The 24,984-nt window shown below is 39.9% G+C and overlaps 1 protein-coding gene across 1 annotated transcript in view; it reads left to right on the top strand.

Moving 5' to 3' along the window:
- Positions 1 to 24,984, top strand: part of Enpep (glutamyl aminopeptidase) — a 90,691-nt gene that overhangs the window by 31,830 nt on the left and 33,877 nt on the right. The window contains exons 6-13 of the mRNA XM_070022462.1: positions 934 to 1,047; positions 5,035 to 5,169; positions 8,745 to 8,810; positions 11,777 to 11,842; positions 11,985 to 12,136; positions 14,542 to 14,621; positions 23,135 to 23,271; positions 24,857 to 24,912. Of these exons, the coding sequence (XP_069878563.1) occupies positions 934 to 1,047; positions 5,035 to 5,169; positions 8,745 to 8,810; positions 11,777 to 11,842; positions 11,985 to 12,136; positions 14,542 to 14,621; positions 23,135 to 23,271; positions 24,857 to 24,912 (806 nt within the window). The remainder of the gene's footprint in view (positions 1 to 933; positions 1,048 to 5,034; positions 5,170 to 8,744; positions 8,811 to 11,776; positions 11,843 to 11,984; positions 12,137 to 14,541; positions 14,622 to 23,134; positions 23,272 to 24,856; positions 24,913 to 24,984) is intronic.

Genomic DNA, 24,984 nt, shown 5'->3' on the forward strand with positions numbered 1-24,984 from the left:
TGGTTTTTGTTTGTTTGTTTATTTTTGGTCGGTCATGGGGCTTGAACTCTGGGCCTGGGCGCTGTTCTTCAGCTCTTCAGCTCAAGGCTAGCACTCCACCACTTGAGCCACAGCTCCACTTCTAGTTTTCTGTTGGTTAATTGGAGATAAGAATCTCATGGACCTTCCTGCCCAGGCTGGCTTTGAACCGCAATCCTCAGATCTCAGCCTCCTGAGTAGGTAGGGTTACAGGCATGAGCCACTAGTCCCCCCCCACCCCCCAGCAAGTCAGCTTATTTTTGAAACTAGATTAACAGTATATGGATAATTCAAAGTATGGGTGACAGAGAAAATAGAAAAAATGGCTGACTTAGAAAATCCTTCATTAAAACAGTTTTTAATATTAATAACTATTTAACTGCTGGCCACTGGTGGCTTAAGCCTGTAATCCTAGCTACTTAGTAGGCTGAGATCTGAGGATGGCCCTTCAAAGCCAGCCTAGGCAGGAAATTCCAGGATTTTTATTTCCAGTAAACTACTCAAAGCCAGAAATGGTGCTGTGGCTCAAATGGTAGAGTTCTAGCCTTGAGAAAAAGAATCTCAGGGACAGTGCCCAGATGAGCGTGTGCGCGCGTGCTTGCGCGCGCGCACACACACACACACACACACATACACCACACCATAAAGAAGATTTAAGATCCATTATTTTGACTTTAGCAAGTATATCGTCTATATAACCTTATATATTCACAGTAACATGTAAATGAAGGCAATAATCCAAGAGAAATCCATCACTAAAACCAGGATAAACCATGCAGAAGGTTACATGTTCATTACAATGCCTGCCGTTTGTGTTACAGTGACAAAATTTATGCAGACAATTAAGTGTCATTTTTGGAGGCCTTTCCACCACAAGGATAATGTGAACTGTCTCTTTATTGCTTCTAATTTCAGTGGTTTGGAAATATTGTAACCATGGACTGGTGGGAAGACTTGTGGCTAAATGAAGGATTTGCTTCTTTCTTCGAGTTCCTCGGAGTAAACCATGCAGAAAAGGAATGGCAAATGGTGAGCGCTGAACACATCCACTCTGCTCTTGTTTCCTCATTCAAAAGCAGATGGAAGTCTTTGGTTAGGATAAGTCTTTTTGGTTATGATAGGCTCACCAGGAAGCAAGATGAGTGGTGACCTTTGATGTTGGTCACCAGGTAGGTAGAGCCCGTGGCTTCCACTGGATGGTTCTTTGCTGAGAGCTTTTGTTCAGCCCCTAGTGGACAAGTGATAGCCATGGCTTGGAGTATCTTTGACAGAATCAGTTACAAATGTAAGGAAGGAAAGGAGGAAGGAAGAGAGAGAAAAACAAAAGAAGGAAGGAAGGAATAAAAGAAGAAATGAAGAAAAGACAAAAGAAATGTAAGAAGGAAGGAAGTAGGAAGGGAGGGAGGGAAAAAGAAAGGGTGGAATGAAGGAAGAAAAAAGAAAAGAAACATGTCAAAAAGAAGGAAAGAGGGGCTGGGGTTGTGCCTTAGTGGTAGAGTGCTTGCCTAGCATGCATGAAGCCCTGGGTTTGATTCCTCAGTACCACATACACAGAAAAAGCCAGAAGTGGATGTGGAGCTTAAGTGGTGGAGTGAGTAGTAGTCTTGAGCAGAAAAAGCTCAGAGACAGTGCTCAGGCCCTGAGTTCAAGCCCCAGGACTGGCAAAAAAAAGTAAGAAGGAAAGAGAGGGAGAGAGTGAGAGAGGGAGGGAGAAAGGAAGAAAGAAAGGAAGAAAAGAAGGGAGTAAAGGAAGGAGGAAGAGAGATAGGTGGAAAGAAGGAGGAAGAGTAGGAGGGATGAAGGAAGAAAGGAAGTAAAGAAAGGAGGGATGGATGGAGGAAGCAAGGGAGGGAGGAAGGAGAAAGAGGGGGAGGGAAGATGGAAGAAAAAGAAGGAAAGAAAAAAGTTTTTAAAAAGGAAAGAAAAGAGTAAAAAAACAAAAAGGTAAGGAGGGAGGGAAGAAAAGAGGGAGAGAGGGAGGAAGAGAAGGAGGAAGGGATGAAAGAAGAGGGAAGGGAAAAAGGAAAGGAAAAAGTAGGAAAGTAGGAAATAGGAAGGGAGAAAGGAAAGATCACTGGCATAGAAAAGATCAAGCTGGAGTCTATCGTGGGAACTCTTTGAAAGCTGTTGGTCTGAACTACAGCAAAATGGTCAAAGTGTACCCTGAGTAGTTAGATACAAATTCAGATCCTGTGTGCACCATTTCTTAGCTGCAGGAGAGGAAATGTCAGCGTGAAGAAGTCATGTAACTCTCCGAGTTAGTTCTCTCTTCAATGGTTTCCATCTCTTAAAAGCTCAGTATGTACACAGAGTGACCATTAGTACAATGCTTTGGTAAAACCTGGGCAAAAACTTCCTTCGACATTCCTAGGACAGCCAAATGTGTTTTTATTTCTATTTAGATCATATAAGCATCTGGTTGTATTATGAACACGTGGGTGCATATTTACTTACAGATGTGTGAATAGTTTCTAGAGGTTGCATACTGCCCTCTACTGGGATTTTTTTTTTATTAAAAAGAAATCCTTGAGTCTTCGCTTCCCAATCTATTTAAAAAGGGGGAAAGCAATTTTGTAGCAATTGCTTCTTTAAAAATTTAATCTCCATGAGAGGTTTTCAGTCATGGAACTCTTGAGATTTGGGACTAGGTAATTCTTGGTTGTGTGGAGTATCTTAAAATGATCTAACTGGAGAATTATTTTCACTTAAAGTAACATACATCCTTCTATGAAACTGAGAAATTATATAAGAAAATCGCATAAAAATTGTAGAAGAAATTATATTTTACTATTTTACTATTATATTTTACTATTATATATTACTATTTCAATTTTAGGTGTTTCAAAACCACTGACTAAGCCAGGTATGGTGATGCGCACCTATAATCCTAGGACTCAGGAAGTGGAGGCAGGAGGCTCTTAAATACAAGGACAGTCTAGAACACATAGTATGGAGTTCAAGGCCAGCTTTAGCTACATAGCAAGACCCTGTCTCAGAAAACCCAGGGTTGGGCTTGCAGCTTAGTGGTACTTCCTTAGTATATGCAAGATCCTAGGTATTTTCCCCCAAGCACCAGAGGTGGGGGTGTGAATGAGCATTTGATTTTATTCCAGAAGGATTCATCATATGATATATTCACAGTTCACTCATTTCTTCATCCCTCCATTCATTCTAGTTAGCCAATGATTGAGTGGATACACACCTCTACAAAACACATTTTCATTGCTTAGTGAGTTCCCAGGTTAGGGTCTTGTGAAGGAAGGGTCAGATGGATACAGATGTTTACTTGCTGCACTTTGTAAGTGTCACAGAGTGGATTCTCATTTTATCTATTAAAAAAAAAAAGCTGAGTGCCAGTAAGTGGGGGGCGATAATCACCTTCTAACATCACACAGACAACTGGTGTGAAAGCCAAGACCACAATCAGATTTCCTGATGCCAAGAATAGAATTCTCTCTCCTCTGAGGTAGACACAAAGGTCAAAATCCAGGTCATGAGTATCTTACTGGCAGTCATTTCTCAGCTTATTATAAATGGAAACCATGGAATTGGCAGGGGGGATATACTAATACAGCTTGCTCCACTTTTGAAAATGTTTTTAATTTAGAAGGACCAATAAAGCCTTAAAAAAGACTATATTTCATAATCTTATTGCTTAAGAATCAGACTACTAATGGCAGCTAATGTATTAGCTGTGTCATTCTGTGATTTCAGTGTGTCAGGTATTATGCCAAATGCTTAAGTGGGCATTATATCTTCAATCCTGTGCCCAAACCCAAAATCTAGGTCCCTTCATTACTCTATTTAATGAGGGAAGGAACTTGTTTAGTTTTATATATCAAGAGAATTTGCTCAACACAGTGACTCACACCTGCAATACCAGCTACTTAGGAGGTAGAGATTAGGAGGGTGGTGGTTTGGGTCCATCATAGGCAAAAAGTTATTGAGACCTCAACTCAACCAACAATTCCAGCATGGTGCACATCTACAATCCCAGCTATGCAGAAACCTGTATGTAGGAGGATCATGATTCTACCCAGGGAAAAGATATGAAATTCTATTCAAAAACTCTTCTAAGCTGGGTGCCAATGGCTCATGTCTGTAATCCTAGCTACTCAGGAGGTTGAGATCTGAGGATCACAGTTCAAAGCCAAACTGGCAGGAAAGTCTGTGAGACTCTTATTGCCAATAAACTATGCAGAAAAGGCCAGAAGTGACAGTGTGGCTCTAATGGTAGAGTGCAAGCCTTGAGTAAAAGAAGTTCAAGGACAGTGCCCAGGCCCTGAATTCAAGACCCATGCCCTGAGTTCAAACCCCAGAACCAGTCATAAATGAAAAAGAAAGAAAAAGTCATCTAAAGCCAAAAGGGCTGATGGTCTGGCTCAAATGGCAGAACACTTGCCTAGCAAGTTTGAGGACCCTGAGTTCAAAGTTCACTACTGCCCAAAAATAAAGAAAGGAGAGAGAACATAAAGAGAAGGCTCTGAAGTCAGAAGGTAACATGACAACCATTCTATTTTTGCTGAGCAAACCTAGGACTGGAAAAAAAAGTGATTATTGGAACCAAAGACTAAACTCATGTTTTCTTTGGTCCAAATTCCAATGACCAATTGACATGGAACAAACATTAAACATCACCTTTGACCAATAGGCCTGGATGAGTTCTCAGAATTAGCCCTGTGAGGTGAGAAAGGGAGGAGAGGAGGCCTTGAAAAATTTGAGACAAGTTTGAAAACCACAAGTATGAGTAGTGCTTTACTAATGCTTGCTGGTCATGGCTGGTCATCGGAGACATCCAAGGAACAAATAGAAGAAAGAAGGAAGGCATGACATCCATGTGGAGTACAACAAAAGGCATTTGCTTTAAATGTACACAGAACCTTTCACATTTGCTTTATAAATGTTTTAAACATAGACCATTTGAGTCATGTCTATTTACCCCCCCCCCCCCACACACACACTGGTGATTGTCTATTGTGTTGTGAAATACAATCCTGGCTCATTCTGTCTTTTCAGCGTGAACAGGTATTATTGGAAGATGTATTGCCTGTACAGGAAGACGACTCTTTAATGTCATCCCATCCCATTGTTGTCACGGTCACCACACCAGCTGAAATCACATCTGTGTTTGATGGGATATCCTACAGCAAGGTAGGGAAAGCAGGGCTTTGCTCTGAGCGTCTTTCTGCTTATTGACTTCCTCCTACCCACTGCCTGGGAATGGTAATTGTAGAACTTCATTCTGAATGCTGAGTCTTCCCGTGACTCTCCACGACTATTAACCAATGCTGCCTGAGGCCACAGAAGTTTGAATTCAACTTTAAACTTCTTTCCTTCTCTTTTTACTTTTGCTTATCACTGTTTTCTTTGTGATAATGAAACATTCAGACTTTAACCATCCCAGCAGGGGAGATGTGGCTCAAGTGGTAGAGCACCATCCTCAAGTGAAAAAGCCCCAAGTGAGAGCGGGAAGCCCTGAGTTCAAGTTCCAGTACCAACACACACACACAAGTACACACACATACGTACACACATACACATATGTACACACACACACACACATACACACACGCACAAACACACACACACATACAGACACATGCACACACACGTACACACACATACACACATGCACAAACACACACACACACACACACATACACATATGCACAAACACACACAAGTACACACACACGTACACACACACACATACACACATACACACACGTACACACATGTACACACATACATACATACACACACGCACAAACACATACACACACGCACACACACAAACATACAGACACACACACACATACACACATGCACACACATACAGACACACACACACATACACACATGCACAAACACACACATACACACACATACAGACACACACACACGTACACACACACATGCACAAACACACACACGTACACACATGCACACACAAACACACAGAAACACAGAAACACATACACACAACATACATGTATACACACAAACACACATACACAAAACACACATACACAAAACACACATACACATGCACATACACAAAACACACATACACAAAACACACATACACAAAACACACATGCACATACACATGCACACACACACACAAACACACAAACACACACACATGCACACACGTACACACTCACACATGCACAAACACACACGTACACACACAAACACACATACACACATGCATAAACACACATGTGCACACACAATACACACATACACACATATACACACATACACACACAAACACACACGCACACACATATACACACATACACACATAACTTTAAGCATTCAATTTAAAGTTGTTTTTATTCTTGGAAGAAAATAACATTTAGTTTCTGCTGTGCAATCAATGAGGACTACCTTATATATAAATGAAGTTTATATTCTGCTCTTCTAGTAGAACCCATTAATGTTTCCCATAAACATTTGACTCTGTTGGAGTCAAATTTTATATAAGATTTAATGATACTAGCTGCTGTAAATGAAACTTTTTTTTTCTTTTGGTCCCTCAGGGGGTCTGAACTCTGGGCCTGGGCACTGTCCCTCAGCTCTTCAGCTCAAGGCTAGTGCTCTACCACTTGAGCTACAGTGCCACTTCTGGCTTTTTCTGCTTATGTGGTGCTGAGGAATCGAACCCAGGGCCTCATGCATGCAAGGCAAGCGCTCTACCACTGAACCACCTTCCCAGCCCTAAATGAATCATTTTTAACCACTAAAACATTATGTAACATTGCTGAAAATCTATATGTTTTATGTTCCCTGTTCCCTCTTGAAACATCTCCTACAACTTCACTTTGAGACATACAGTATTCTGTACCTGTAGGTAATATAATTTAACTTCTAGTTTAGTATTGGTCTCCCTCAGTTTCTCATAGCTTACTCTCTACGTTAAGTTCCTCAAAAGTTACTGTAGGGTGGACCCCAATGGCTCATGCTTATAATCCTAGCTACTCAAGAAGCTGAGATCTGAGAATCAAGGTTTGAACACAGTTCAGGCAGGAAAGTCTGTGAGACTCTTTTTGTTGTTGTTGTTGTGGGGCTTGAACTCTGGGCCTGGGTGCTGTCCCTGAGCTCTTCAGCTCAAGGCTAGCATTCTACCACTTGAGCCACAGCGCCACTTCTGGTTTTCTGGTGGTTAATTGGAGATAAGAGTATCATGGCCTTTCCTGCCTGGGCTGGCTTTGAACCATGATCCTCAGATCTCAGCCTCTTGAATAGCTAGGATTACAGGTGTGAGCCACCGGTGCCTGGCTCATGAGACTCTTACCTCCAGTTAACCACCAGAAAACCAGAAGTGGAGCTGTGGCTCAAGTAAAAGAGTGCTAGTCTTTACCTAGGCTCAGAGTTCAAGTCCCATTACTGTCATAAACAAAAAGTATTGAGGATATCTTTGGTTGTGCCTAGAAGGAGTTTAAGTTATACATGGTTTAATAATTAAGACAAATGCTCATCAGTGTTAGTTTGAGTGAAGGAAAATATTAGTAGTTGAAGTTTATAGTATATTTTTGGTTTTCCCTGTCATATTATTTCTATGGCATCTTTGAAGAATTCTTTTATTAATGTTTCTTTCACATTATCAATGATTCTTTTTACCTATCTGTTAAAATTTTCTAATTTATTGATAACCTCTTTTAACATCTTACAAAAGAAAAGTTAGAATCACTTTTTTTCTGAGTCCTAGATATTCTAGAAACTTAAAGTATTAGATCATAAGTAAATAAATTTGCCCAAAGTTTTAATCTTGTTACGAGGGCCCCAAAATAATCTAATATGTTGATAAATGATAGTAAAAATTACTAAGAAGGGAGATAATATTTTTCTGATTAGTTACTTGAAAATTGATTTAAAATTTCATTACTAGTGCCTCTAAGTATTACTCTTATAACACATAAAAGGAAGTTAGAAAACAGAGGTAATTGTCTAATTTTTTAGATGAAAGAAAACCAAATAAACTACTTTTGTGGAGCGTTTATGCCTTAATTATATGTATGAATTTATGTTAAACTATTAACAAGGTAATTCTTGGAATTCTACTTCCCTATGGTTTGTTGTTGTTGTTGTTGTTTTGGTTGTAGAGCTTGAACTCTGGGCCTTAATGCTGTCTCTGAGCTCTTCAGCTCAAGGCGAGTGCTCTACCGCTTGAGCCACAGCACCACTCCCAGTTTTCTGGTGTTTTATTGGAGATAAGAGTCTCATGGACTTTCCTGTCCAGGCTGGCTTTGGACTGTGATCCTCAGATCTCAGCCTTGTGAGTAGCTAGGATTACAGGTGTAAGCCACCGGCGCCTGGCTCTACTTCCCTATGTTTAACATATTTTTTCCACTGTGGAGATAGATTTTTTAAACTTTCTGAACTTTTTCTTCATCCAAGAACTTGATTTCCCTCCCTCCCCGCCCCCCCCCCCCACTCTGCTTCTTTTTTATTAGCAACGCTCCACCTGCTGGTTCATTTGGGGAAGTGCAAAATTGATTTGAACCTCATGTCTATGAAATGATCATTTTAGCAAGTTCACTTTGGCTTCTAGTTACTTAGAAGCAATGGTACAGGAGATGTACCATGCAGTATATTCACACTAAAAGACTCATTTTTACAACAGTATAATCTAAGGGAGTCATCTTGAAGGAACAATCATGAAATGTCACAAAAGTGGTAATTGACATTTATTAATGCATTACCTTTTCCCATCACAGGGAGCCTCTATCCTGAGAATGCTTGAAGATTGGATGACACCAGAGAAATTTCAGAAAGGATGTCAGGTATGGTTTATACTATGAGTGATATTAAAAGTAAATTATACTGTTCTGTGGTTAATAAATGGTAAGGTAGGCGATTCATTAAAGATAATTCACCTCTTCTCTTACTCGGGGGTAGATGATATAACAAGAAATAAAAGGTGATTCCTTGTCAAGTTAAGGGTCTACATCATGTCTATACTTATCATTAACCAGGAGTGTTGTGGAGAAACTCAAATTGTTGTTTAGTTATTGTTTTGATAACCTTTGTATATGTATTAGCAGCTTAGGCTGCTATTAATACAAACTACCACATTTAAACACATTACCAGCTAGCCATAATTCCGTAGCACACTCACAATGCTTTTAACCTGTTATCCACATAATCACTAATTTTGAAAACCTTGTCTATAATTAATTTTCCTGAAGAGTTAAAATGGTCTAAACACTGAACTGAATTGAATAGCTACTAATTTTTATGTCGTGATAGTGCTATTGTATGCATGTATGGAGAAACTAAACACCACTTTTATTTTCTTCATCTTCTATCTTCAACTACTTGCTAATATCTGCAAGCAGGTCAAGATCAACATAGGCCAGATCAGTAGCTCCCAGATCAGTGAAGATAGCCCGCATCTCACCAATGTTCCCTGAGCTTTTCCCATCTTTCAGTGATGGCTCCTGAGTCCCACAGGTTGTGTGTGAGGAAAGAAATTGAGACATGCATCCATCCTTTCCTGTTCTCCAGGATCAGTAGTGTTCTCAGGAAGATAGAAATGGTAGAGCCAGGAAAACCTTGCACATGAAATCGAGTTTCAGACTTCTTATAGAAACTTCATAGTTAAGACAGAGTAGCTTTCTTCAATTAAAAAAAAATGTAGGAGTTAAAGTGGGCATGGTTATAAATCTTGGCTACTTTGGAGGCTGAGATCTGAGACTGCAGTTCGCAGCTAGCTCCTAGCCTAGGCAGGAAAGTCCATGAGACTCTTATCTCCAATTAACCATTAAAAAAAAAGCCTTAAGTGGAGCTATTGCTCAAGTGGTAGAGCACTAACCTTGAGCAAAACAAATCTTAGGTACAATGCCCGGACCCTGAGTACAAGCTCCATAGCTGGCACATGAAAAGAATCCCATTTCCATGAGAAGTGGAAATGGTAGAATGGAAGTTTGAGGCCATCCCAGGCAATAAATAAATATAAATAAATAAATCTCAACAAACAAGCTGGAGTGGTCATGTACATCAGTATTTCCAGTTGCCTGGGAGATGGAGGTAGGAAAACCATGGTCCAGACCTAGTCCCTGGGCAAAAGCAAGGTCCTCTCTGAAGATAAACCAAAGCAAAAAGGGCTAGAGGCATGGCTCAAAGGGTAGAGTTTGCCTAGCAAGCACAAGGCCCTAGGCTCAAACTCTAGTACCTCAAAAAAGTGATACTATTAAATAGTAGTTAGTATATAGCTATGACTTTGATTATTATACTAAACATATAATTGTTTTATTATTATAATAACAATGAATGATCATTACAATACTCTGGAATCAATACCAATAAATAAATAAATAATAGATTGCTTGTTCTCCCTTCTTTTGCCTGCCCTCTAGTGGTAATATTCAGAAGTGAAAACCAGAAGCACAAATAAGACAGTAGTGGTTAAGGGCTCTCAGCCCCCTCTGGTCTTCCTAAAATTCTGCTATTTTTTTTCTCTTTGTGCTTGAAATTAAAAAACATTAAGATGATAATCTGATTTAGAAATAGAAATGTGGCAACTTAAGGTGAAATGATTTATATAAAGTCAACTATTGCTGGGTTCCAGTGGCTCAGGCCTATAATCATACCTACTCAGGAGACTGAGTGTGGTTGGAAGCCAGCCCGGGCAAGAAAGTCCATGAGACTCTTATCTGCAATAAACTGCAAAAAGAGCTGAAAATAGAGCTATGGCTCAAGTGGTACTAAGTGCGTTAGCCTTGAGTACAAAAGCTCAGGGATAGTGACCAGGTTCAGAGTTCAAGCCCTAGGACTGGCATTACTACTACTACTACTACTACTAACGTCAACTATTAAGAACGCTAATAAAGGTTTCATTTCTAGCTAAGACTTCTGGGCTTTACAGAAGACAATTAGAAAGTAATAGGAAAGATAAAGCAGGAACTCCACTACACAATGAGGAGATTAGTGGGTTTTTTTTTTTTCTCTTGGTATATGTATCACACAGTATCTAAAACCTCATGTATACAGAGGGTTAATGAACAGTCTGCCATAGGGGATACCTTCTATTTTTTTTTAAATCACATTCCAGAAGAGATTCATTGTTATTTAGAAGAGATTAAGTGAAGACCTAGTCTATAAAGTAAATAATTTTTTTCAGGTTATTCACCACTATTTATCATTAGTGCTATTTAAAACATTGTATATTTCCTTACATCACAGACAAATAGGCCAAACACAGCCTGTGGTCTATTTTCTTTCAAGTTCATATAGTAAAATGAGTTTTTATGTTTTAAAATTACTGCAGCTGAGGCCTATAACCTAGTCACTCAGGAGGCTGAGATCTGAGGATTGAAGTTCAAAGCCAGGAGGAGTAGGAAAGTCCATGAGACACTGATCACCAGCTGGAAGTGGATGGAGCTGTGGCTCAAGTGGTAGAGCACCTTCCTTGAGAGAAAAAGCTAAGCAAGAATATGAGGCCCTGAGTTCAAACCCCAATTCAAGCAACATAAGTAAATAAATAAAATAAACAGCTTAAAAAAAAAGATTCAAATAAAATGATTGAAAAGAAAAGAAAATACGGCATGACACGAAAATGAGATAGGGTTAAAATAGCCACTAAGTGATCTTTCATTGGAAGGCAGTTCATGTATTAGTGTGCTTTCTGTGGTCGGCTTTGTGCCATTGGGGCAGAACTGGGACAGTTATGCAAAGTGTTTAGTTCATGTTATAGAAGTGTGAGAAACTAATGCTGTCTTCTAAAGCTTCGGCTGTCTTTCGCCTCTAGATGTACCTGAAAAAATTCCACTTCAAGAATGCAAAAACTTCAGACTTTTGGGAATCGCTTGAAGAGGTATGGCAAAGTATATTCCTCCAAGGTTCTTTTTGGCTTACTTTTCCAACAGTTACCCAATCACTGCCTGTGCTGATTATTCTATCCTTTCTATTTGTTCATATGTAGAAATGAACTCATCTACTTTTTCTTTCCATCTCAGGCGAGTAATCTCCCGGTGAAAGAAGTCATGGACACGTGGACCAGCCAGATGGGGTACCCTGTGCTCAACGTGAATAACCTGAGAGACATCTCTCAAAAGCGCTTTCTGCTCGACTCCCACGCTGATCCTTCACAACCACCCTCTGCCCTCGGGTAAGCCTCGACCACACAGCTCAAAAGGAAAGCAGAGGTCTGGCAGGAATCATGGTCATTTGCTTGGCTCCTGCTCTTGAGTGTATGGTTGATGGATGGTAAAATAAAGACACTGTGCCTTTAAGGAACAAAAGGGTTCAAAACCAGCTAAGGGCTCTCCAATTCAAAATGCTGGGCTAAACACGTCTATCTATGTCCAGTGTTCCCATGTGTCCGAGATAAGAGGAATGGAAGCACTGAAAACAACAACAACAACAAACAAAAACCTGTCAAGTGCTGATGGCTCAGGCCTGTAATCTTTGCTAGTCAAGAAGCTGGGATCTGAGGATCATGGTTCAAAGCCAGAGTAGGCAGGAAAATCCATTGAAACTATTATCTCCAGTTAATCACCAAAAATCTAGAAGTGGAGCTGTGGCTTAAGTGGTAGTCTTGTGAGAGAAAGCCGAAAGATAGCACTTAGGCTGTGAGTTCAAGCCCCAGTACTGGCACAGTAAAACAGACAAACATTCTGTTAAAGAATATAAGTGGGTGGAATGGTACCTACTAGGAAATCCTGGAAGAAAAGCTTAAGAGACTTGGTGAAGAAGGTATATAGGCACATAATAATAAGAGGTCTTTTCTTCTTAAGCAGGCTATAGGTTATGGTGAAGAATAGAAAGATCCAGAGATGCAAAAATCTAGTAAACAGAGTCAGTGAGGTCTAGGATTCTCAAAGCAAAGTCTTTTCTGTTGTGTAATCTGCAGGATATGTAATGCCTCTTGCAAAGACTGTTTCAAAAACCAGATCTCCTTCTGAAGTAGTACAGAGATTACCAGCCACCAAGAGCAAGCAACTCAGTCAGGTGCTGGTGGTTTACACTTGTAATCCTAGATTCAAAGCCAGCCTGAGCAGACAAGTCTGAGAGACTCTTATCTCCAGCTTACCAGGAAAAAGCTGAATGTGTAGTTTTGGCTCCAGTGGTAGCATTTCAGCCCTGACCAGCCTCAGTTCCCTGAATTCTAGTCTAAGTACTGGCACGCACACACACACACACACACACACACACACACACACACACACACACACACACACACACATCAAAGAAGAATAACCAACTTAGTGGTTTTCCTCCCTTAAATATGAATGGACAATGAAAGATCCTAGACCCATAAAAAAGACTATCAAACATCAAGTCCCATGTGAGCAAACAAATAAAGGAAGCTCAGGCTCTATAAGAAACATAGTTAAGGAACCAGAAAAGAAATTTATGAACTGTTATTCCATTAACCAAGGCACAATGCCCTAGAGCAGGAGACAAAGAGCAAAAGGGCTCTACAAATTGTCAGAAATTAATAGAACCAGGATTAGAGGTATGATACCAGCCTAGCAAGATTGAGGGCCTGGGTTCAAACCCTAGTATTGAAATGAATGAATGAATGAATGAATAAATAAATAAATAATAGGACACCTAGAAGTAAATTTATCATAGAGGTTTATCTTCTTTCTATACATACTGTGTTTTCTGATCTGAGCTGAAGTGAAAACAGACATTTAAGATTTCTTTTTGAGACCTGAACACTAAAAAGTTAAATATATATCAAAATACCAAGTAAGAGCTGGGTGCTGGTGGGTCACACATATAATGCTAGCTACTCAGGAGGCTGAGATCTGAGGATCTTGGTTCAAAGCCAGCCTGGGCAAGAAAGTCCATGAGACTCTTATATCCAGTTAACCACCAGAAAACTGGAAGTGGCACTGTGGCTCAAAGTGGGAGAGCAGACGAACTCAGAAACAGAACCCAGACCCTGAGTTCAAACCCCATAACAGACAAAACAACAACAACGACAACAACAAAGAAAACAAGGTTTCCCCTGATACTAGAAAATAGTAAATAGCTAATGATTACACCTAGAATCCCAGAAATAAACTTACCTAATGATAAGTTTATTACCCTTCTAACACATGCATTCTCATGATGAAAACATATTTTCTTCACATGATGATGGAACTGTCTTCTGACCACTTACAAAGTTATGTATTCCTTGACAGAAACAATAATGCATGAAAGTGGTGTGTGTGTGTGTGTGTGTGTGTGTGTGTGTGTGTGTGTGTGTATGAAATGTTCAATGTTCTGGTACAATGTGTTATACTTTGCAGGTTATTCTGCAAAAAGCCTTGTTCCAAAGCCTCAAAGCATTTAATTGAATAATCTTGCAGTTTTGATGCAAAGTTCTACATATTATTGGTTTATAAAAGTTGTGAACAATTAGGTCACTATTTTCATCATGAAAGGGCTTTGTGTTAATTATGGATTGTGTACTACACAATGGGTAGGAAAATATATTTATCTGCTTGATTTTTACTTGTGATTTCTTCTTTTTCTTTGAGTAATGAAGTTAAATTTTTCTTTTTTTAAAACTTTTAGTTACACATGGAATATTCCAGTTAAATGGACCGAAAATAATGTATCAAGTATTGTAGTCTACAATAGGTCAGAAAAAGGAGGTAAATATTGCTAATGGTTTATTTCTTCTCTGAATTGATGCACTTCATTAAACTAATATAAGAACAAATGAAAAACAATGATAAAGCAAGAACTTACATAAATTTCAGTGAAAAGAGACTTTTAAATTTATAGATGATTCCAAATCTTTATGAAAATTTTTTCCTAACTTGAGCTATCCATTTTAATGATTTTCCACAGCTTTATATGCTCAGTTCTTGGGAGATCAATAATTCTTTCTTTCTTTTTCCTCCTTCCTTCTTCTTTCTCTTTTTCCTTCTTCCTTTCTTCCTCTCACTCATTCTTTCTTCCTTTGTTTGCTTTGCTATATATCAGATATGTAAGCCATTGAGTTTCTTAATATATTATGTGACACAGTCTGCGATTTAAAAATGCTTTTCATTGAATTAGGACCATCATGGTCTTCACTCATTTTCCATTTTCTTACTTTAAAAAAAAAGTAGAGCTACATAAAAACTAGGAGACAGGATCCCAAACCCCCAAATTGTTGTAAAGAAGTAACCCATGAGGTAGGTTTTAGCACCAATCACAGACAAATCTTGTTTTATACTTTTTCCTTTGGGCTTGCTTTGTGTCTCAGAACATTTCTTTATTGAAAACAAGCAAGTCTCTTCTTCTCTTCATCCCATGAGGGCTTGATCTAGGATAATGTCTGGTGTAGACTTTTTCCTCTTGCTCCTCGAGGCTACATGTCTTCTTGTCTCTAAAGAATATTCTAAAACAGCAATTATGTCTGCATTCACCTTGACCCTGCCTGACTACTTTTAGCAAGGCAGCTTCATTGAGTTCAAATCCACATACCATATAGTCTGTTAGTTTAATCTTGCCAGGGTGGGAAGAAAGTCCAGGCCTTTGTGCATACCTAGCACTTGTCTATCGCTGAGCTACACCCTCAGTCTTACAATGTACCTGTTGAAAATGGACAACCCGGTGCTGGTTTGTGTTTTTAAATCATATTCAGAGGTATGTGCAGTCATCAACACGGTCCAGTGTCTTCGTCTTCTCCGAGAGTGTGCACCCCTTTCTCAACCCATAGCTTCCCAACTAGGTAGGAAGCTGAGCTTGGGAACCTCACCACTGTAGTCTAGCCCAGGCCAAAAGACAGAAGTTTAGGAGACCCCCATCTCAAGTGAAGAAGCCAGGCAGGAGTCATCATCCCTGGTGCAAAGGGAAGCATGAAATAGGGGGATCATAATCCAGGTGTGGGCCTGGGCAAAAAGAAGATCCTAGCTCCAAATATCCAGTGCAAATAAGATAGGGAGTATGAGGCCCTGACTTCAAACCTCAGTGCTACCATAGAAACATTAGGTAAAGAATAGTCAGGGTTACTTTAAGACAGCCAGTAAACTAGCACCTTTCTGTCCTCCCATATTCCCAGCCCCAGAAAAACCACTAAACTAAGCTAAGTCTCTATAGTATGGTATTTTGTGGCTGCCTTTTTTTTTTCAATTAGCTTGATGTTTTCAAGCCTCCTGGATGCTATAGTATTAGTATTTCACCTTTTTTTTTTGTCATGGGGCTTGAACTCTGGGCCTGGGCGCTGTCCCTCAGCTCTTCAGCTCAAGGCTAGATCTCTACCATTTGAGCACAGTGCCACTTCCGTCTTTTTCTGCTTATGTGGTGCCGAGGAATTGAACCCAGGGCCTCATGTATGCTAGGCAAGCACTCTACCACTGAGCCACCTTCCCAGCCCAGTTTTATCCTTTTTAGTGCCAAATTGTATTTTAGTTTATGGACACATCATACTTTAAGTACCAGTTGGTAGCTTCTTGGTTGTTCTAACCATGCAAAATGCTGCTAGAATCATCTGTGTCCAAGCGTTATTCTGTTCACAGGAGGTTTTCATGCTGCTGGTCTTTCTTTTCTTTGTAAATTCCATTAGAAAACCTTTAGTGATTTTCAGTTTTGCAACACACTTTCTCAGCTGTGCTACTACAAAGATAAGAGTCCTCTCTCAGGGTCCTTCTTAACAAGGAGAAGTATTATAATAAAATTTCCTCTTCATCATTTATGCTAACAATTCTTATAACATTGTAGTTAGCAATTATCCTATTTTTTTTCAGAAATCCCAGACCAAAGTCATTTTGTCTTAGCATTCACATATAAGTTTATGCTGTGTTTGAATATCAATCTCTTATCTTTTAAGATTTCCCTTCTAATCATTTGCTTACTTGTAGGACATTTGGCAAAAGAAAATGGAGAAGACAGATTAAAAAAGACACTTAAAAAGGTGTGCCAGCACTAGTAAAAGGCATAGTAAGAAGGTTAGGATTTCATTCAGAGATTTGAAGAGCTGTGATGACCATGTATTTTCCCTGTTTGTCCCCATGTTTAACTGAAAGTTGAAGGAGGTCTTGGCAGAAACTTGATTTACTGTTTATAAATGTAAACGCATGCATCATCCATCCGTCCACCCTAACGCAATTTACCCAGCATGTTCCTGGAATGGCAACCCCACACAAGCACATTTTCCAGATGACTAAGCCTTACTCAAGTGCTTCCGTAAGTGAGTTTCGAGAGTTTGTAATAAATATTGTCCTGGTATGTATGATGTACTTTTTAAGTAAGATACTTGGAATATGAATTTAATCCTTAGTTCCTTCCTTCAAACAAGCATTTATCACAACTAACTTACATGCCAGATACAGAGGTAGGTTTTGGGATATTTCACAGGGAAGAGAATGACAGCGTTGTTTTTGGGTAGACAATTGTCTTGTCATGTGTTGCTGAGTCAGCAGGCCAATACAGAAAGGTGAAGGGAACTCATGGGACAAGTACTAGCCCAGATGTGGGCTCACCAGCTGATGATGAAGTCTAAGTAGGTATACAGAAAGCTAGTGCTGTATACAGGGTGTACCTCGGAAGTGAGAATAGATAGAACTCTCCTGCTCTTTGCTTTCCTGCTGACAATATATTTAACACAATTTTTTTTTGGCAATCACTGTGGACTGGTGTCTCTCCTCCTTGTGGAATAATTCTTGAGAAAATGGAGCTTATTTGTGGCTGCTGTTGCTTTTCTATATCTCTGCAGACACCTCATTGTTTTGTTGAGTGAATGAGTGAACAAATGGATAAAGAAAGAGGCTTAGATGTTCCCAGAGCTATGATGAGCTATGAGGACCAACTGCCCTTATCTGAAATTTAGGATCATGACTGGTCTTCCAGCCAGAAGAAAACTAGCTGCCTCTCTCCTACTTCAAAGTGCCTGCTCCATTTTTAGGCAATGCAATAAGTTCCTGTTTCCTGTCCGAGGCCGTCTTCAGTTCTCAGTTCAGAGCGCAGATGACAAACACGTCCTGAGGGTACAGAATGGGCAACCAGCTCTTGTTACCAGCCCCGCCTCCCTGCTCTGAGCTGCTTTCAACAGGCAATAGAGAGACTGCCCCTCCCCAGTCTTCCCTTTACTTTCATAATGTACATGATCTTTGAAGCCTTAGGTAAGAAATTAACATGCAGTTTCTAACACTGAAAGAGGAAGGGAAACTTTGTTTTCTGGCTATTCCAATATATCCTACAAACTCTGATTTTAGACTCTAGTTACTAATAACATCTTTTAAATCTCTCTCTCTCTCTCTCTCTCTCTCTCTCTCTCTCTCTCTCTCTCTCTCATAGGGGTGCTAGGCCTGAGGCTTGAACTCAGGGCCTGGGCACTGTCCCTAACCTTTTTTTGCTCAAGGCTAGTGCTCTACCTCTTGAGCCACAGCTCCACTTTTGGCTTTTTGTGTGTGTGTGTGGAGATAAAAGTCTCATAGACTTTCTTGCCCAGGCTGGCTTCAAAACACCATCTTCACATCTCAGCCTCCTGAGTAGTATAGGTGTGAACCACCAGCTGCTGGCTTAGATGTCTCTTTTAAAATGAATTTATTCCTTCCCAAATCTATTTCTCCAGCCTTGCTATTCCTATTATTGCTCACTGAGAATTTATGACAAGCTAAATCATTCTAATTACTTTTTCTATAATATGGTTTATGCAGTGAGCCTCACTGACTCTTAATTCCTAGTGTTTTTACTTTATATACTTTTATTTGTTTGTTTTTGGTGTGTGTGTGTGTGTGTATGTGTGTGTGTGTGTGTGTGTGCTGCTACTAGGGCTTGAACTCAGGGCCAAGATGCTCTTTTTTGCTCAAGGCTGGTGCTCTACCACTTGAGCCACACTCCTACTTGCAGCTTTTTGCTGGCTTATTGGAGATAAGAGTCTCACAGACTTTACTGTCTGGGTTGTCTTTGAACCACAATTCTTAGATCTCAGCCTCTTGAGTAGCTGGGATAGTAGGTGTGCACCCCCAGTACCTGAACTTATATTATGTTTCAAACAAAGCATTTTGTTGAAGCTTAATGTACTCTCTCTTTTTCAAGTAAGTTATAAGCCATGTCATATCCCTTGTCCTCTGTGATCAATAAATGGGGATATATATCCTAAGAATCTTTGCTTAATGGAGGCTCATTTGCCCCAAACGGTTTCCTGTGTATATTTTAGGCATGTCTCCAACTTTGGTATCAGGTACTCTTTGGCTATTTTCAATAGATCCTCATGTAGTAGTATATCACATTTTTGCCCTTCTTTTGCTGCTTCATAACACTTAGAAAAATTGAAGATTATTATTTAGTAATTAGGTAATCAGTCTAGTGAAAACCCAGTATTTACAACGGATATTCTTATATATAACAGTAAGGAGAAATTCTAAGGTGGGGTAGAGGCTTTGGGATAACTTTTTATAACTCTTCTTTCCAAACTGTGGAGAATTTAGATCACCAAATTCTGACTGTCTCAGAGACTGAGTTTGCTGAAAATATAATAGGTATAACTGAACATGCATTCTCAAAAGGTGTTTGTATAGAAAAGGACTTTCTTCCAGCTTGCAAGCTTGGCTTTGTGGAATGTGTGGACTTTGATTGAGTGATTATGGATTCGGTTTTTCTGGTTCAGAAGTCTTGTTCATCAGTTCAGCCCCGGTTAACCAGGTCTTTGGGAGATTTATTCATCTAAACCAAACATACAAGAGATTAACCAAGAATGCTAATTTGTTCATTTACCCAGATAAAATACACTGGCGTGGTGAACTAGCGTACTCATGGCCAGCTAATTAGGTAACTCTTCCCACAAAGAAAGTTTACTTAGTAAGGATTAGGGGAGAGTTAAGGGAGATCAATTATTTTAAAGATGTCATCAGTCTGTGATAGTCTGATAATATTATCCAGGTGAGCCTAATTATCGTATTTAGAAACTATCAATAGTGGCTCCATGCAATAAAAGCTTCTTGTTTGTTTGTGCATCGGCCCAAAGGAGGTATTCCCTGACAGACCATCTCTCCTGGGTGGCTGTCTACCAGCTCAGAACTCAGAAGCTCCATTTTCTTTCTTCTTGTGTTTCTATTACCTGCTGGGATGTTTGAAATTCTTCATGAAACTTTTGTATCTGGGCAGAGAGAACAGGCAAAAAAAAAAGGGACCAGGCCTAGCAATACATCTATTGCTTTTGCCCATATATTTTTGTGGGGGTGTGCCAGTACCAGGGCTTGAAATCATAGCCTCAGGCTCTTGCTTATTTTTGTTCAAGAAAGGTACTCTGTCACTTCTGCTTTTTTGCTGCTTAATTGGAGATGACAGTCTCTCATATTTGTTTGCTTGGTCTGGCTTTGAACCAGAGCCCTTAGATCTCAGCTGCCTGAATAGTTAAGATTACAGGTGTGAGCCACCGGTGCCCAGCAGGTATTTTTTTAAAAATAATATACTGTATACTCTTTTTTTGTATTTTTTAAGTATCCCATAAAGAACACATGCCAGGGTTATAATCAGAAAAAAAATGGAAATGAAACATGCAGCCTTCCGACTATGTGCTGCTAAGAACAGGCATCAATAGTTCAGTCCGACTTCTTTATAGAACTCAACAACTCCACAGTACGTGGCTGCTGCCAGCTGTTGGGTAGTGTGAACTTGGGAAGTCCTTAACTACTGACTTCCTGGATCTCCACTTCCTTGTCTATAAAGTGAGAAAAATCACAGTAACCCTAGACAGGCTTAACTGGGCATATATAAAGCACCCCTAAAATACTACAGTGTTTGGGTAGATTGCCAGGAACTTCTTCATGCTATTTATGTTTGCCTGGCTATTTCTAGTACTGGCAGCCTCGTCCCTTTCATAATCATGAGGACAGCCACCATCTGTGGAGCACAGAGCTTGTAACGAGCTGACCAATACTTTATCTATATGATCTTCTTTAATCTTGACAACAGCCCCGAGAGGGATTTTTTTAATCCCTGGTGTTCCTCCTGGTGAACAGGGACACAAGAAAGGTCAAGTGATTTAGCTCAGGTGACACAGCCAGTTGGCCACAGGGAAAGGATTTTATCCTCAGTCTGTCAGACACAAAAGTTGATGTTCTTTCTTCCATCACGTATGGCTTTATGCTTAGCGAGAGACTCTCCTCCTGATGCAAACATTCGAAGTGTTAAGGTTGCCAAAAGATTAGCTTCCTTTCAATAACTTATCCATAGGAGAATGACCCCTCCCCCCAAAAAAGATTACTATGGCACAAGTGAAGTAAGGGTTTATAATTTGTCAAGTACCTACTCTGAAAGTTCCTGAGGAAACGTATTGTCTGGTTGAAGAGTGTACTCATAGATTATATTTAAAAAAATAATAAAACAAAACTACTGTGTCCTGGATATCTTCCAGACCTTGTGAACACTTCCCAAATTTAAATCATCCTCCCCACCCCCAAACTGACTTACCTTCTTCTGTTCCCTAATAACAACACCATTATTCATCCTATCGTGCAAGGCTCTTTTCTCTCCTCTAAATGTCCCCATCAAGTTGGGAGAAGGGCTGTGTTGATTTTACCTGTAATACAGCTATCTCTTGACTACATCAATTCCTTTCTGCTTTTATCACCTGCCCCACAGTGTATGCCCTCACTCTTTCTTGCCTTAGATGATTACAATGGATTCTAAATTCATTATCTTGTCACTTGAATCTCCTCTGAAGTGCTTGCTACTTCCCTGCTTTTTATTTTTATTTTTTATTTTTCTTCTAGCTGGGTGCTGGCGGCTCACGCCTGTAATCCTAGCTATTCGGGATGCTGAGATCTAAGAATTGTCCTTTGAAGCCAGTCCAGGCAGGAAAGTTCATGAGACTCTTATCTCTAATTAACCACCCCCCACACACACATAAAAAAAAGAAAGAAAAGAAAAAAAACACCCAGAAGTGACACTGTGGCTCAAAGTGGTAGAGCAGTAGATTGAGCAAAAGAGCTCAGAGACAGTGCTCAGGCCCTGAGTTCAAGCCCCACAATTGACCCCCCCCAAAAAAAATCTCTATCAGGCATGCCATCAGATGTGATGGCATATGCTTGCAATTCTAGCACTTGAGAGACAGAGACAGGAAGATCATGAGTTCAAGGCTAACCTGGACGGTGGAGCAATATCCTGTCTCAAAATACTTAAAAACCCTGCAGAGCTTTCTTCCTACTTCTCTTCTCATTGAAGCTCTGGTCTTCAGTTTTGGTGTCCGTTCCTATTTCCTGTCTCCTTTCCATTGTTATGACATTCAACTATTTGAAATTCCTCAACTATACCAAGTGTTTGTACATCACCATGTAAACTGTGTATGGTCCGTAGAAACAAACAAACAAAAACCTGGAAAGTATAGAAGCAATGCTCACAAACAACTGCTCATGCCAGAGAACAACTTTGATTTGAAGTGTGTGTATGTGTTACTTAAACATAAGGCTCTGTTCCTTCTGTGTTGGGTGTCTGTGCATAGTACAGTCCTATGTAAATATGGAGGGCTGCTTAAAAAAGAAGTGAATTTGCTAAATCTATTGGTGCAGCAAAGCATTACCATTGTCCATTGAAATAAGGAAGCAGAAGACCTTACATTCAAAGACAAATATAATAGCAAATAGGGAATGGATTAGAAATAAAGTTGCTGTGGATTCCAATTGTCTTGTAGGTCTTCTTCACATTTTCAAAGCATTGCTGACTCCCAAATCATTATTCTGCTTAGTTACAGCCATCTCCATCAACTTCAATGTTGATTTTCATAAACAAAATAGTCTTTCAAATGTTTGCGCTTTTATCCCTTCCTCTGGCTGCCCCGGTGAATATTCATTATGTAATTAATCTATTATGATTAGGAATGTGAGGCCTGGACTTTGCTGTCTTTGAGCACTATTTCCTTTTATTGAAGGATTGGCTGGCATAGAATTATTCCGTTCATTTGACAAGCTTCTGCTAGTAAGAGGTATAAGTCACAAATGACAGGATGTTTGTTGACATTACTTATTTCTTTTTCAGCTTAGTCACTCCAGTGACATTCTAAAGTTAGGCAACTAAATAAGAATTAGGCTTTGGGCTTTGGATCCAAATCAAACTTGACTCCTTGAGCTAATATTCCTTTTTCTTTTCTTTTCTTTCTCGCCCCTCTGGGTCTAATTTCTCTGTGTTTACAGTATATGCAAACATGTTTCTCATTAGTGTTTATTTACTACCGCAGGAATCACTTTGAACTCTCCTAATCCTGGTGGAAATGCTCTTCTCAAAATAAACCCAGATCATATTGGGTTTTATCGTGTAAATTATGAAGGAGAAACTTGGTTCCGGATAGCAACAGAGCTTTCTTTAAACCACAAGGTACGAGACAACATTGGTTGTGTTGTTTTATTTTTTGTGCTAAGAGGATGGTATTAATTTTTTTTCAATACACTTTGAGAGTCTTTTTTTAAATATGAGAACAAGTCACTCTCCAAAGGAATATCTAGGAAGGTTTAGCTGAGGAGGTGACTTTTACATTTGTTTTTGTGTTTATTTACTTATGGTGTTGGGAATTGCACCTAGGACTTAGCATATTCTAATCAAGCACTCTATGCTGAACTATGCCCTCAGCCTTTATTATTTTTTGTTATATTTTATTTTTTTTAAGACAGGGTCTTACTAAATGGCCCTGGATGATTATGAAGTTTCAATGCTCTTGCCTTAGCCTAAGTAGCTGGGATTACAGGCATGTATGCCTATGTTTGACTAGGAGATGATCTTTTTGCTACATTTTGAAAATTGGCACTCTCCTCTCCTGACCACCCCCCACCCCAGTTCAAGAAAGCATCAGCAACAGAAAATGAAGGCCTTGCAAGCAGCAAAACCAATAGAGGAGGAGAAGGAAAGAGGTGATGAGCAAAGCCATCTGAGCTGGAGATGATCTGACAGGGGCTTGGAGTCAGGTCAGCAAGTGTCTTAGATGGCATGGTAAAAGTGAACCACCGAAGAGCTTCCATATAGCCCCCAATCTATACTTTCTGAGGAGAGTGGCTTAGAACTGGACAACAAGCAGGCAGAGGCTGGGTAGGGAGAGGAAGTAGGAAAGAGCTATTGAAGAAGAGAGATTTGTCTCAGGTGATCTTGGTGGCTTAAAAGGAAAGTTCAGCCGGGTGCTGATGGCTCACGCCTGTAATCCTAGCTACTAAGGAGGCTGAGATTTGAGGATTGTGGTTCAAAGCCAGCTTGGGCAGGAAAGTCCATGAGACTCATCTCCAATTAACCACCAGAAAACTAGAAGTGGTGCTGCAGCTTAAGTGGTATAGCACTTGCCTTGAGCTGAAGAGCTCAGAGAACTCTGCCCAGGCCCAGAGTTCAAGACCCAAGACCGACTAAATCTCTCTCTCTCTCTCTCTCTCTCTCTCTCTCTCTCTCTCTCTCTCTCTCTATATATATATATATATATATATATATAGATAGATAGATAGATAGATAGATAGATAGATATAGAGATAGATATAGATAGATCAATCTATATAGATCTATCTATCTAGTTAGCTAGCTAGCTAGCTAGCTATTGAGAGAGTTCAGTTTAATGGAGATTAGATGTGATGGGGAGAGAGAGGGAGAATTCTGTAACTGTGTGATCACCTCAGAGGAAGGGGATGGGGAGAGAAACAGAAGGGAGAGGCTCTCTGAGGAAGACAGTGTTTATCTTGGTCTTGTTTGTGTTATGCGCAAACAGGGAGCCTGTGGGATTGAGGGATGTCCAAAGAATGAAGTTTACGAAGAGATTGAGAAGTAGAATCTAACTTTTCTGCTCATGGATATAACACTAACCCTTCACTCAAGGGTCTTTCATTAAGGATTTATTGTGTGCTAGGCCCCGAGCAAAGCAAGCTGGAAAGCAGGATAATAAAAAGAACAAAAAAAGTTTTTAAGAACCTGTGCTTCTGTCTCTCCCCAGGACTTTTCCTCTGCTGACCGTGCAAGTCTTATTGATGATGCTTTTGCCTTGGCGAGGTAAGTTTTGTAATGAAATTAGGTCACTTAAAATAATGTGAGGGCTAGGTGCTGAAGGTTCCTGCCTGCCTG

Source organism: Dipodomys merriami, unplaced genomic scaffold (assembly GCF_024711535.1).
Source record: "Dipodomys merriami isolate MVZ:Mamm:240054 unplaced genomic scaffold, mDipMer1.0.p SCAF_15, whole genome shotgun sequence".
Taxonomy (NCBI): Eukaryota; Metazoa; Chordata; class Mammalia; order Rodentia; family Heteromyidae; genus Dipodomys; species Dipodomys merriami.